The 13,779-nt window shown below is 47.7% G+C and overlaps 2 protein-coding genes across 12 annotated transcripts in view; both read left to right on the forward strand.

The window, feature by feature from the left end:
- The window catches only part of rttn (rotatin), a 32,194-nt gene extending 24,799 nt beyond the window's left edge, over positions 1 to 7,395 (forward strand). For 3 of the 4 annotated variants that reach the window (XM_076050306.1, XM_076050308.1, XM_076050309.1), the window contains 11 exons: positions 732 to 958; positions 1,046 to 1,151; positions 1,344 to 1,441; positions 1,543 to 1,620; positions 1,844 to 1,970; positions 4,598 to 4,791; positions 5,373 to 5,640; positions 6,706 to 6,809; positions 6,950 to 7,019; positions 7,138 to 7,259; positions 7,346 to 7,395. In XM_076050306.1, the coding sequence (XP_075906421.1) occupies positions 732 to 958; positions 1,046 to 1,151; positions 1,344 to 1,441; positions 1,543 to 1,620; positions 1,844 to 1,970; positions 4,598 to 4,791; positions 5,373 to 5,640; positions 6,706 to 6,809; positions 6,950 to 7,019; positions 7,138 to 7,217 (1,352 nt within the window). In that variant the 3' untranslated portion in view covers positions 7,218 to 7,259; positions 7,346 to 7,395. Of the gene's footprint in view, positions 1 to 731; positions 959 to 1,045; positions 1,152 to 1,343; positions 1,442 to 1,542; positions 1,621 to 1,843; positions 1,971 to 4,597; positions 4,792 to 5,372; positions 5,641 to 6,705; positions 6,810 to 6,949; positions 7,020 to 7,137; positions 7,264 to 7,345 lie in introns of all 4 variants that reach the window. The other variant, XM_076050307.1, reaches the window with a different exon arrangement.
- An 838-nt stretch (positions 7,396 to 8,233) lies between these two features.
- cd226 (CD226 molecule) lies at positions 8,234 to 13,210 on the forward strand. Of its 8 annotated transcripts, none has more exons than XM_076050424.1 (6): positions 8,234 to 8,392; positions 8,974 to 9,297; positions 9,700 to 10,104; positions 11,277 to 11,382; positions 11,897 to 11,951; positions 12,032 to 13,210. In XM_076050424.1, the coding sequence occupies exons 1-6, from the start codon at positions 8,329 to 8,331 to the stop codon at positions 12,041 to 12,043; spliced, it is 966 nt and encodes a 321-aa protein (XP_075906539.1). In that variant the 5' UTR covers positions 8,234 to 8,328; the 3' UTR covers positions 12,044 to 13,210. The 8 variants fall into 8 exon arrangements, with proteins under 8 accessions (XP_075906539.1, XP_075906534.1, XP_075906536.1 ...); XM_076050419.1 differs by having other exon boundaries at positions 12,376 to 13,210; XM_076050421.1 differs by having other exon boundaries at positions 12,412 to 13,210.
- Positions 13,211 to 13,779: the final 569 nt, after the last annotated feature.

Below are 13,779 nucleotides of genomic sequence, written 5' to 3' on the forward strand. Positions count from 1 at the left end.
TACGCGGACACTCGACTCACGCCGTCCCTGACTCGGGCGCTGGTGCGAGACGGCGCGGCAGAATTAACTCAGCCAAACCAGGCGGCGCGGTTGCTTCCCCTAAAGTTGCAGACAGTGTGGAATATTTGGCCTGATTTACGATTTTTATATTAGTAAGAGCTTAATTTACTGCCCATAAATGCATTAATAAAAGTGTATAGCCTCAGTCCAGTGAAAATAATTTGCTTTTCCTAACTATAGAGCAGTTCTTCTGTATCTATTTATAAGAATATACATATTGCAAGGGTCTTGCTCCCAGTTTGCTGCCATCCTGCACCGCCGTACTTCTAAGGAAGCCTGGCGTGGACAATCCAGCCAGTTTCGTATGTAGGTTTGACTTCTCGCATCGTCATGCAAATCAACAAAGAAGAAGGTGAGCAGGTGTGTTTTGAGAGGGAGGGCGAGCGCTGCAATCTAAAATGTAACCACTTGATGTCGCTGTTCTCAAAATTGCCAAATATTCCACACTTGACAATTTGTTGTAAATTGCATTTCCTGCGTCCGTCACTTGTGCTGCTTGTCAAACTGATTGTCGACCATCAAAGTACAGCAGTGGGATCTGAATTTCATTTTGTAATTGCATTATTAAAAAAAAAGAGAAAGAAACCAAACCGAAGGGAGAATGCATGTCCATCTGGGTGACTGTGCAAAAAGAAAAAAAAAATTCTGAAGTGCTGACTTTCCCCCTGCAGGAACACTGTCGGCGTGCGTGGACGAGAGGACGGGCGACCATCCGGCTCACGCCGCAGCTCTGCAGTTCCTCGCCGCCGTCTTCACGGAGGAGACAAAGAGTCGAGGCGCCGAGGTCCCGACCGCCGCCGCTGCTGCTTCTTCTTCTTCTTCTTCTTCTTCTTCTTCGTCCGTGCGCGACACGGTGAACTCCCCAGCAGCGGGCCGGCTGTGCGAACTGCTGCTTCAGGTACAGGTGGAGGTGAAGGGTTGAGAGTCGCCGCCATTGCTCATCGCAAAACAAAACAAACAAAAAAACACTTTTTTTTCATGGCAGAGCTTTGAGAAGAAGAGCTTGCAGGACCCATCGAGAAGGCCCGCCGCCAGAGCTCTGATGACGCTGCTGGCGTGCAGCCCCGCTGCTCAGACACACGCAGCCAAAGGTATTTTGTTTGTTTCTGAAATGTTCTCCTGCTGTTATTTAAGCTTTGTGTGGTTGGTTACTCCTGACTCGGGGACATGCACAAGAAATCCAGTTTATCTGTTTTTAACTTGCATAAACTCTATCAGGTGGACGTGAAGTGATTCAGCATTGTCGATGCCTGCATCACTTTTTTCCCGCTTTTCCTTTCCAGCTGGCGTCATCGACAGCTGCGTGGAGCAAATGAAGCAGAGTCACTCGCAGCTGCAGCTGGAGTCGGTCCGGCCCGGCAAGGTGTCTCGCAGCAAGAAAGTGAGTGCGCCTGAATTTATTTTCGTGTGAGAAAGTGTCGGGCCCGTCTTTGCCTTTGGCTCTGAAACCAGCGCCTCTGTTTTTTTTTTCTGACTTATCAGGAAGAGGGCCACTTAAAGGAAGTCAAGCTGCATGCTGAGATCCTGCGGAGCGCCCTCTACTGCAATGACGAGTGCAAAGTAAGGCTCTTGCCAACGCCTGACGTCAGGCTAATTGCATTTTTTTTTTCCCAAACAAAACCTCTTATTATAAATTTAGTGCCTTTTTTTTTTCTACTTACCGTCATGCGCGGTTTTATTTATTTATTTTTTCAAGCACCTGTCCTACAACACAGAAGTACTAGTAGGTGTCTGTGTCTGTCTGCACGCACGCTTGCGTGTGTGTGTGTGTGTGTGTGTTTAGGCGGTGGCCACCGAAGCTCGCCTAACACCGGCGGTCCACGCTCTGTGGCCTTGGCTCCTGTTGGACGACGGCGCCATGGAGGCGGCGCTGGAGCTCCTGTGCGTCTACACGGCAGGCAGCGCAGCAGGTGCGTGTCCGTGTTGCGAGAAGGAAGCCGTGCCTGGCCCCCGCGTCTGCCCGCCTCTCGCCCGCCTCTCGCCCTCCACTCGCCCTCCACTCGCCTGCGGGCTTTTTCTTTTCGCCGAGTCACGCGTCGGCCCACTGAGGCGCTCCTTGTCCGTCGCCGCTGGGCCGAGACTGAGCAACATTGTGCCCCGTCTGTACGAGGGCGGCCCCGCCCACGCTCACAATGGCAGCAGTGTCAGCTTTTCACGCCGGTCGCGAGATGATGCAACCTGAAGCAGCCTGGGTCGGTTTAGGGCAAAGGTCAAAGGTCAATTCCCATTTTCAGATCTCTGCTTTTCGTCCCGGTGGGACAAACAGAGTTGCTTTGAAAGTAGGGCAATGTCGGGAATTTGATGAGAAAACTTTCCAGGTCAGAGTATGGGAAGTATGCTGTTAGCCCGCTGTTTAGAGCAGGGATGGGCAAACTTTTTATGTTATTCTTCAGGATTTCATCAACTGAGGCAGAAAACATGTGTAAGGTTTATAAATATAATTCTAAGTTCAGCGGGCCAGATTAGAAAGCTTAACGGACCGCATTGGGCCCCCGGGCCGTAGTTTGGCCATGCCTCCAACAGAAATGCTCGATTTTAACTTCCTGCTGCAAAGACGCTACCTCGGGTTGAGGTCATTAACCCGGGGTGAAGTATCCGTCAGGCGTGCCCTTTGTGATGTCACCAAGGACCGTGAGAGTTCTGCAAGTCAACATCAGCGAAGCCTTATTTTTTTTTCCTTGAGTAGAAAGGAGAAAAGATTCATTGTGTGTGTGTGTGTGTGTGTGTGTGTGTGTGTGTGTGTCAGTCGCGCAGCGGAAATCAGTTTCACCCGTGAAGGAAACAGAGTTTGTAGCGCTTGTAACAACCTCGGCGCACACGTGCTGCCGCTTGATTGGCACCTGCTCCTCGGCGGGGCTCTGATCTGAAAGGCGCTCGCTTCAGAACCCCCGGAACCCTCAAGACTTGCGCGGCGTCTCCCCGAAGGTTCAGCGGAGCGGGCGGCTCCGTGCTCGGCGTTACGCCATCCGCCCTCCGGCGAAGCTCGGCGGCTCCCCCCGGAGGCGACTCCGCTCCTTGCCGAGCGTTTCATCTCCAGGCTGCGGCTCCTTCATCCTGGCCCCTTTGTTTGCGCTTCCCGTCGGAGTCGGGTTGTTGTTGTTGTTGTTGTACCTCTGCCACACACACACACACACACACACGATGCCAGACTTTTTTTTTGTTTTTTTTTGCAGTTCAATAAAACATGCAGGGGTCGAGGGGGGGGGGGGAGGCGAGTGGCTGTCATGTTCCATCAATCAGTGTCGGGTCGCTGCTCGTCTACGGACACCCCCCCCCCCCCCCCGCAGCTCGTAGAAGTAATCCATAGCCGCGCCAATTAGCCGTGTCAGTTAAAACCCGAACCGCAACGTCAACATGGTGGAGATCCGCCATTTGCATCATTGATTTGAAGGTTGTGCATTTATGTTCACTGGTCATTCAGTGGAATAAATCGCTGTCGGAGCCTCAGGCAAAGTTTTCTAACTCGCAATGTGAATTTTTTTTAAAATTTATTTAATTATTAAACAAAATATAATCACAAAACTAATTAAAAAAAAAAAAAAAACGACTAAACTCACGACTACTACTGATACTTCATGGGACTGATATTGATGATCATAACGATGACGGTGGTGACAATGAACCCTTGCTGCGTTTCCATTACCCCTAGAATTGCGCAAAACCTAAATATCGGAGTTAAAAAGCGGTCATGGAAACGCCTATTGAAGATACAAAGAAATTCTGCTGCCGTCAGTTTTTTTTTTTTTTTTGGTCAGTCCTTTTTTTGTCAAGTTAGTTCGTCATTTGTTTAAAGATGATTCATTTTGGTTGCAATTTCTTTCACAAATGAAATTAACCTCTCTTGTTTATTTATATTCTCATCCAGCCAGACGAGCCGTGCGCGCAGCCGTGCAGGAGGGGTTTCGGTACGGTGTGTTATTGCGGTCGCTCGGACCACAGGTTGGACCACGAGCGCCGCTTTTAGACGGATGGAAAGAATGAACTCATCCAGCTGGAGGAGCTGCGGTGGCATCGTGTTGCGTGTTTCTTTTTTTTTTTTTTTTCGACAAAAGTGTTTGGCTCACCAGCCGGCGCTGTGCAAATTTAGAGACGAATAAAAGCGGCAAATGAGGATTTTTACGTGGACGCCGTCAAACTTGCTGGAACCAAACGCGCGTCGCGCAGACGGCTGTAACTTCCTGGCTGGACGTCGCCGCTGCTCCCTCAGCCGCTGCCTGCGCTGGGGGGGGGGTCAGACAGCTGCTGCAACCAAACAGCAATGCTGTTGACGGCTGAGCCTGTCCATGCTGTCAGATTGCGGAGGTGCACTTTTTAGACCTCGTGCGACGCCGCACTGTGTTGCAGCTGATGGAACACTCAAAGGCCGTTCTGTTCAAAGCGGTTGAAATGGGGTCGTAAACAATGAATTGTCGCGTTGACGTTCTCTAATAATAAGCGTCTACATTTACATCAGGAGGTGGCCGTGGCATCGCAGCTGCCGTCAGACGCAGGTGACCTCACCACTAAGGTGTCTCTTCCCTGCCGCTCCCTATTCCAGCCTGCAGTTCCCTTTGTGGCAGCGGCTCCGGCGCTGCGGCGGGACCCAAAGGCACCCACGGGGGCTCGCTGATGCACTCGGTCATGAAGCTGGCCTCGGGGGTCGCCCCCGACAACGGCACGGTCCAGATGCTGGCCTTCTCCCTCCTGGCCAACCTGGCCGTGTCCCGGGAATGCCGAGGAGTCCTGCAGAAGGTGAGCGAGTCACGTTTTCTACACAGCCGGCACCGGTTTTAATAAATTTACTGGAAGAAACTTTCCGACCTTTAGTTTCCGTCCAACACAATTAGTGATACAGCACTCGGCACAGTTTTTCATGCTGAAACTGATGCTTTGTGGTATCTCTGACCTTTAGACGCGAGGCAGGCTTTAGAGGTTGGACTGAGGGCAGGTGAGGGGTATTGGTGAGGTTTCAGTCCTGCAGTGCCAGCCTTTTCGTGATGTCACAAAGGGGGGCTCCAGGGCTCACGGTTGAAGCGGGCAAACGAGAAGAGTTTCTAATTTCCGAGTCGATGAACAGACTCGACGCAGATCGGCGTTGGAACGGGAATTTGCATAATGTGGGAGCGTCTTCAATAAACATTTTCCCCGCTTCCCGTTTCACTCGAGTTCACAGCTCTGAGACGTTTTCTCCAAACCGCCTGCGAGAAATAAATTGGCAAGTTTGATCTGCGGCGTTGGAGAACGTGCGATGTCTATAAATGACTGCAGCGTGCTGTCATAGGGGGGCAGCGTTGAGCCGCTTACGTGACTCTTAACACCTTTGCCTTCCGCAGAACCATTTCCTGCAGGCCTTCCCGTCCGTGCCGGCGCCAAAGGCCGGTGGCGTCAAGACCTCGACGGGCGGCGGCGGCGGCCTGCTGGGCCTGTGGCTCAGGCTGCTGGTCAACCTGTCGTTCGCAGAGGACGGCCAGCAGAGCGTCCTCAAGGTGCCCGAAGCCCTGGACGTCCTGGCAGACCTGGCCCAGCACCGGCGCCTGGCGCTGCTCACGCTGCACAACCTCTGCTTCTGCCCGGCCAACAAGCCTCACGTCATCGCTAACGGTACGGCGGCGGACGGAGGAGTCGAGGGCGAGAGTCGACACGGCAAAATCCATTGGAGAGATGCAACATATTTTCTTAAAAAAAAATGTTTTATTCTTGGCTGAAGTTAATGTAGTTTTCCAAAAGCAGCAGCAACTAGCAGATAAACATCAGGTTTGGACTCCCTTTTCTGCTTTAATACAAAACATTTATGGAACAGGCCCGCACCCGTTTAGTCAGCAGCTGCCATTTCTCCTCGAATTGAACAAAAAAATCGCAATAAAAAGCTGATAATGGAAACGTCTAAATTTCGGAAAACCTCTAAGATATCGGTGAAAGGTTTCGATGCTCTCATGAGGTGGTTTTTCACACATATCCATATGGAGGTGTACCGCAAAAGTGTCATGGAAACACTTCACACATTTTTTTTTTTTTTTTGCACATCACCAGATATGACATACGGGGTTGCGTGACCGGGTCCCCTCATATAGCTCCTTCAAAATAGCAAAATGTTTTGTGCCTCCACCCTCCTCAAAGTGGGCTCTCACGGTGGGGGGGGATTTAACGAGAATTACATCTTATGCGCTTCGCACCATTCCGTGGAAACACCTGCAAATCGCCATTGTGCTTTGTTGACATTTTTTTAGAAATATCGGTTTCATTTTTCGAAAAAAACTGTCATTGGAAACGCAGCCGGGGGAGGCAAATAATTCAAAAGTTGAAATCGTGCATTTCTCTGAAAATCTTTCCGCCCTGCGTTCCTGCATCAGACGGCCCACTGCAGGATGCGACGTCACGCCGTGAGCGCTCACCTCGCTAACGGCTCTCAGCACTGGGGGTGCTGCCGGGGGGGCGCGGGGGGTTTCTGTTTGCCTTTGAAAGACCACGTTTCCTGTAAGGCAGCTGCACGCCGATATTACGAAATGTTGGCGCGCTTGCTCGCTAAAGCCTCCGTGTTGCGTAAGGAGCTGTCCTCGCCGACGCGGCGGGGCGATGCACCTGTCCGGAGGTTGTTGGTTTTTCTGTTTTTTTTCCCCAATCATCATTATGTCCTCCCGTGCCTCCAACTCTGTGCGTCTCTTCCAGACAAAGCCATGAAGGTGCTGATCAGCTGCCTGAGCAGCAAGGAGGCAGAAACGCGCTGCATGGGAGCCTCGGCCCTCTGGGCGCTGCTTCACAACAACCAGAGGGTACGAAGGGCACGCGTGTGCACTGCAACACACCAATCACAGCACCTTCAATAAAAAATAAAAAAAAATTCTGGCCAGCGGTTTGAGCTTGTTGCTCGATTCTACCGCAGTCATTGACTCGCTTCCATTTCCACTCGAAGGCCAAGACGACCCTGAAGTGTCCCAGCGTTCGATTGCGGATTGAGGAGGCGCACAACCTCTCCAAGAAGGGTCTGTATGCATCCGCCCATTCATTCATAGTCGTCATCAGCGGCGGACATTGAGCCGCGCTTGCCAGAATTCCACTTTGACGCACCTCTAACATCCTTATTATCCCCATGCGCCACAGACGCGGACAGCAAGCAGGATGCCAACACCAGCTACCTGCTGAAGTGCCTGGACAACCTCTCTCAGCTGCTAAACACCTGACTGTGTGTGTGTGTGTGTGTGTGTGTGTGTGTGTGTGTGTGTGTGTGTGTGTGTGTGTGTGTGTGTGTGTGTGTGTGTGTGTGTGTGTGTGTGTGTGTGTGTGTGTGTGTGTGTGTGTGTGTGTACAGAAATGTTGTGTCCTGTTTTATACCTGTGAAATATTAAATCATTTTGCCAGTAGTAGAAGCCTTGTCTGCGATTTTGCGCCTTTGAAACGTACCGGCTGCACTGATGAGGCTCGCCAGCTGTGCCAGGTGCGCGAGGTCGACGCACATGCGGTTGTGGTCGTTGGAGCATCTGCCGAGCACTGCACCGCCATTGGTGGGTTGGGGAGGTTGGAGGTTTTGAGGGGGTTGAAACATTGGTGGTGCACTGGTAAGTCAAACGCCTGATTTGACTTGGAGAGGAAAGGAGGGATCCTTAAAATCCCTACTAAAAACACATCTCTGCCGCTCTGCTTTTAATGTGGAATTACATTTTTTCTTTTTTCCCTTTTATCACATTTGTGTTTTTATACTTTTTTTTTGGTATATTTTAAAGTTTTGAACTGAATTTCTATTTATTGTGCTCTACAAAATTTTTTTTTATTATTATTATTATTATTATTATTATTATTATTGTTATTATTATATTACATGTTTTAGTTACTAGAGTCTGTCTTTTGTTACGATACATACAACTGTTTTCAGTTTTACGTGAAGTGAACTTTGGAATTTCACTGTTAAGGTGAAGTTTCAAGGCCAGTTGACCTAAACATCAAAGTCTATAATTACTGCGAATTAACAATTTCATTGATTTTAATTTCATTTATTTTAGTTGTTTTATTTTAATTTTATTCCCAATTTTTTTTTTTTTTTTTTGGGGGGGGGGATCCATCTTGGTGGGGGTTGTGGGGTCTCAACTCTCACTGTCATGAAAGCCTCTCACTGCCCGTGCGTGGAGGAAAGATACAGACAAGTGTGTCCAAAATAGTTCAAGTGTGTCTTGCAGCCCGCCAGCGAACAGGAAGTGCAGCTCGGGGCGGGGGTTGGGGAGGGGGGCCCCTCTCTCCTCTCCACTCCTCTCCACTCGCCTCATCAATGCAGCTCTCATTCTCCCTCAGCAGGGCGAGATGGGAGCTGTACAAAAGGACTGCTGGTACTTGGTGGCACTAATCTTTCTTCCCTTTCTTAAAGGTACGGCTCCCAATAATATCTTGTATGTTTTTGTTTTTTTTTTTTTCTCACTATATTTCCCTCAAAGTGACTTCATTTAAGTCACGAATGCGGTGGCCTCGTTCTGATTTGTTTAAAATGGAATCCATGACGTGAAACATGGCTTGTTCTCACAATGGCAGTTGGCAGGGAGGCTTGTTTGTTTGTGAATTTATCAAGAGCTTCTCGACGGGCAGCAGCGGACTTTGAAAAAAAAAAAAAAAAAAAAAAAAAAAAAAGGCTACAGCTTGGATGAAAGGCTATGAGAAGTTGAGCGCTCGATCACCAACTGTTGTCGGCGGTGTGTTTGTGTGCTGGCCCGGAGAAGCCTCATTACCATTTCGCCAGGGCTTCACAAGCTGTGAAAAGCTGCGTTAATCTCGGGGAGGGGACATGGCTTGCGCTCTGAATAATTACCCAGCTTGCAACTTTATTTTTCTCGTACGGCTGGAGATTAGTTACAGTGACCCCCATCGTCGGCTCTCACTGTTTTATTTTGAATCATGCTTGCTGTCAATTTTTTTCTTTGTTTGATGAGATGATGCGAAAATACACTTTTTCAGTCGCCGCCCAGGACAAGGAGGTTCCGACCGTTCGCCTGGAGGAGGGCATGGTGCTGGGATGCGTGTGCCCGTGGAACGGGAACCTCACCCAGGTGTCCTGGACCAAGGTCTCGGACCCCACTCCCCTGGTAGTCTTCCATCCACAGATTGGAATGGCCCCCTCCCGCCACTACGTGGACAGGATAGAGTTCCTGAAGAGGACGCCCAAGGACGGGAGCATCTCCTTGAGGAACGTCACCCACCAGGACATCGGCACCTACCGGTGCTCCATTCAGATGTTCCCTGAAGGGTCCTGGACGACCACCGTGCGGGTGGAAGATTTAGGTAACGTGCCGGTGGAAATTCAATTCAATTCCCCCTGTCGGCGGAGGGAGAATGGTGGTCTGCTCTACTTCAAGGAAAGTGTACTCGTTCTGGTCATCAACCCTTTGTGATGTCACATGGGGCTTGATGCGTTTCAATAGTGAAAACTCAACGTTTCCCAGTCACACTTTCAAACCTGTGCATTCACTTTCAGTTGAAGAAAACCTCACAACAGTCTGATTTACGGGAAAGGGACGAATCAAATATGCGGAAGACCCCATAACAATGCAGACAGATAGACAGACAGATAGATAGATAGATAGATAGATAGATAGATACTTAACTGAACTCCCCAAAAAAGATGAATGAGTGTGGAAATGTTGAGATGTGTCTCTGTAAGGAGGTATTTCCTGTGTCTGCTAGACGAGCCCCCAGAAGAAGAGGAAGATGACGACGACGACAGCAGCAGCAGAAGCGAGCTGCCGTCCACCACACGTGCGGTCCGGGCCGACAGCACGCTGCATGCCACCGAGAACGACAACGTGACCCTCCGCTGCGAGAGGCGGCGCGGCGGCACGGTGCACGCCGTCACCGTGGAGAAGATGGCTGGCGGAGAACCCTGGAGCCTGGTGGGGGAGTGCAGGAGGGCCAAGCGGCCCCCGCCGCCAGGCGGGGAGGAGAGGCTTGGGCTGCTCTGCACCGACGACCTGGATGTGAGCGTGCAGCTCGCAGGTGTGGCGCAGCGGGATGGCGGTTTGTACCGCTGCAACTTCAGCACAGACGGCGGCGTGCACAGCACCACCGTGCTGCTCACCGTGGTGCCCGCAGGTACGGAGCGAGCGGCGTGCACGTGCAAGTGCAGTGCAGTCAAATGAAGTGCAGTGAGGTGGAGACTGCATGTGACAAATGCACAGAAAAACAGACAGAAAAGAAAACAAACAAATTCATCTACATGCTGTTAATTTCCTTCAAATTCCAATTTAAAATTTACATTTGACTCTTTCACTGCTTTTAACTTTATGTTTTAAAAGTTTATACAACTTTTAAAACACAACAACCTTATATGTACATTATGAACCAAAGATTCCGAATGTACATATAAGGTTGTTATTAAATTACTTAGAGCATTGTATAAGAGTTCTCTGAACTTTTCTGCATTACTAAGAAAAAAAAGAAAAAGTTAAATTGCTAACACTCAAATAAATAAATGACTGCATTCAATGAATTTTATAGTAAAAATTCAACTGTTATCAGGCTAAATAGGCAAACTTGACTAGAAATGCATTTTTTTTTTTTTTAACCTTTTCAGGACTTTCAACCTGACGTATTTTCCGTATTTTGCTCATTTACCACACAAGTAAACTAAATAGAAATTGAATTGTAAAATCCTGTTTTGTCAAAGAGAATCAAGTCAAAATATTACATCAAAATTATTAAATGCTACTCTCTGTCGAAATGCAAAATCTAGAGTATTAATACTTAAGAGTATTAATCATTTAGAAAATTTAGTGCTAAATAATTTTGGGAAATTTCAAACAAACTGGGCTCCTTTATTTACCAACCATTTTCATTTGCTTTCAAAATGTAACTTTAATATCTGTATTTAGAGATAATTGTCTTTCAGACTTGAGCATATTTACTTTTGGGAAATTAACCACATGTCGGGGAGGAAATATGACTTTTTAATTGGCATCGGGCTTTTAAATTTGACACTTTGTACTTCGAGGTGTTTGACCGCTCGCTAGTGATGAATGCAACAAAGCGCCCCGAGCGAGGTCGATCTCTCGCTCGTCAAAGCGCAGCCTTGCCGAGACCACACCATCCTGTGTCAAGTGGCTCCAGATGTGTGATGTGTAACGCTGGGTGTGAGATTTGAGAGATCTGGTGTACACACATTAAACCACGCTCTACATTCTGCTAAGTAAAAAAACAAACAAACAAACAAAAAAATCTTGATTCCCGATGTTGATGATGTGCTGTTTCTCTCACGTTGCATCCAGGTGGAGTCAGCCTGTCCGTCTACATGATGTATGTCTACATTGGGGCCAGTGCCGCCGCTTTCGTTTTGCTCATTATAATCGTCGTCATACTTGCAGTGAGGAACAGGTAAGATGAGATCACTGAGTGCTTTTAAATGTCATTAACAGGACAGGATTTGTTTTTATTTCTTTCTTATTTTTGTCTGCTTATGCAAAATATTGCAGTTACCCTTCAGAGATTATACATAGAAACTAGCAAACTCAATAGCAATCTGGTGTTTTGTTTTGTTTTTCTATATTTGGTCACATTTACACTCACAGGCCAATTTATTAGGTGCACCTTGCTGAGGACCTGAGAAAATGGCTGGTGAGTTTGTTCTTGCATGTATGAAGGCACGCATGCACGCACGCACACCTTTCTGTGGCCTCCATCCAGTCTGCTTCTTCCTCTGACCTCTGACATCAACAACACATTTTCCACACCTCACTGTATTTTTTTTAAAATTATTTTTTACATTTAAGAAAAAAAAAAAAAAAAAAAATTGGGATCATATTCTGTGAGCCCCAGGTCAGCAGGGTGCAAAATACTCCGATCGGCCCATGGTTTGGAGGTACTTGATTTGAGCGCCTTTTGTCCGCAGGAGGCAGAGGAGGAGGGTGGAGTACAGGGTGAAGCTCCACCAGGCCCAGAGACCGGTGAGCCTCACGCTCTTCCTCATTTCCACTTTTGCCTTCACACTCGACACTGTCACAACGCTCCCTTACCTCCTCTTCAGGTCTGCCCTTAATTACAAAACTATCCCACTGTACTCCTAATGTCGTCTGACAGAGGGCGCCCTCACATCCTGTCCAGTGTATGTATGCCTTAACGGTTCCTGGCAGTAACTGTGGGCTCACGAATACAAGCAGCTTGTCAAAAATGTATTCTGTGATTTGACAGTGGTCCAGCGACGCCTTTTCTACTTTTCTGAAAAACTGATACAATAAATTTGCAGTCTAAATGGGGTCCCTTTAAAGGGATGGTTCAGTACTTTTTGCCAAGCTACTGCAGCCATGATTCTCTCACCTGTGCTTGTCTGACACCTCATGCACTAACTACTGTACTCGCTTATGTCCGCAGCCCAACATTTACATGAACATCTCTGTGTCCCCCCAGAAGAAGAACAATAAAAAGTCCCCTGACTATGTCAACCTGCAGACCGCGCGGTCCTACAAAAGCGATCGGCAGCATCCCAGATGAGCAAAAACAAAACAGCCTTTGATGCTAATAAGTTATTTGAATGTGTGGTGCATGTTCTTAATGCATTGTTATTTACATTTTTTTTTATTTAAAAAAGAAAGCTGAATAAAAATCATTATTATAATTTGTCTGCAGTGTTTCAATCAGTTGATTATTCTTCAGAATTTCTACTGAGTGTTCATGTTCATTTGGGATGGAACCGTATTTGCCAGTCACAGGCGTGTGTGATCACTTCTTACACAACCCTGGAGTAAAACGACTAACAAAAGCTAATTGCTCTCTTCTTACTTATTTGTCCCACTTGGTGTCCCGCTGCAGCACGAGACAATAGTGTTTTATCAACTAACGTTAGAAAAAAAAAAAAAAAAAGACGGGGTCACGTTCCCCCCCCCCTCGACGGAGTTCCTGTCAAGCATGGCTGAACTCTAGATCAACACGCTCTTATTGTGAAAGCCAAGCTTTGATTTGATCCATCCTGTCTCACTGAATGGCTTATGATGCTTTGTTTCTTTGCCGTTTACATATATATATATTTTTTTCCCGTTTTAATTGTGAATATACCCACTGATGAATAAATTACAGTTCATGTCGTGCGTTTGATCTGTAACCTCGTTTATTTGTCTCTGTAGAAATGGAGGCAGTGACAGATCCGGTAATGGATGTGCAGGCTATCCTGAAGGGACAATGTGTTGTTTTAAAGTTGCCTTTTTTTTTTCTCTTTTTTCTCTCTTTTTTTTTTTTTTTTAAATCTGCTGTGACTCTCTCTCTCTGTGACACGTTCCCAGCACCGTCTTAGAAAGCTTGCAGCTTTGCAGGTGGCTTGTGGGGTTGGGGGGCGGGGTGGGATTCAACAACGGTGAAATGAATTCTGCATATCTCTCTGTCACAGACCATCGCGTGATGGTCTGTGAATAAAAAATTGTCAAACTGCAGACTCGTAAACAAACTTGCACCCTTCTTTTAAACAATGTTTGGCGCGTGTGTGTGTGTGCGTGTGGGTGTGTTCTATATTTATGACTGGAGGAAATCACACATTCCTTCTAAATGAGTGCGTTCGTTGGCAAGTCAATTTTAATAAGAAAGGGATGCTGAAAGTGCCGACCTCCTGATGTCGTAGCCAGTGTGACTGTGATATCAGTCAGAACTTGAGTGGGCCTTCTATGCCAGCCAGTTGTGATGAAACCACTTGGAAAAGAACCATATGAACACAGAAATACCGTCTGGTGTCTTAAACACATAACTGTTATGTCCATATAAGCTGTAACCAAACATTTAAGGTTTCAC

The sequence above is a fragment of the Nelusetta ayraudi genome, unplaced genomic scaffold (assembly GCF_046127955.1).
Source record: "Nelusetta ayraudi isolate G7.1 ecotype Tasmania unplaced genomic scaffold, CSIRO-AGI_Nayr_v1 ptg000127l, whole genome shotgun sequence".
NCBI lineage: Eukaryota > Metazoa > Chordata > Actinopteri > Tetraodontiformes > Monacanthidae > Nelusetta > Nelusetta ayraudi.

Coding starts and splice junctions, on each gene's coding strand:
- cd226 (XM_076050419.1), top strand. CDS start 8,329: ATGGGAGCTGTACAAAAGGACTGCTGGTACTTGGTGGCACTAATCTTT. Junction 8,393..8,973: donor CTTTCTTCCCTTTCTTAAAG/GTACGGCTCCCA, acceptor ACACTTTTTCAG/TCGCCGCCCAGGACAAGGAG. Junction 9,298..9,699: donor CGTGCGGGTGGAAGATTTAG/GTAACGTGCCGG, acceptor TGTGTCTGCTAG/ACGAGCCCCCAGAAGAAGAG.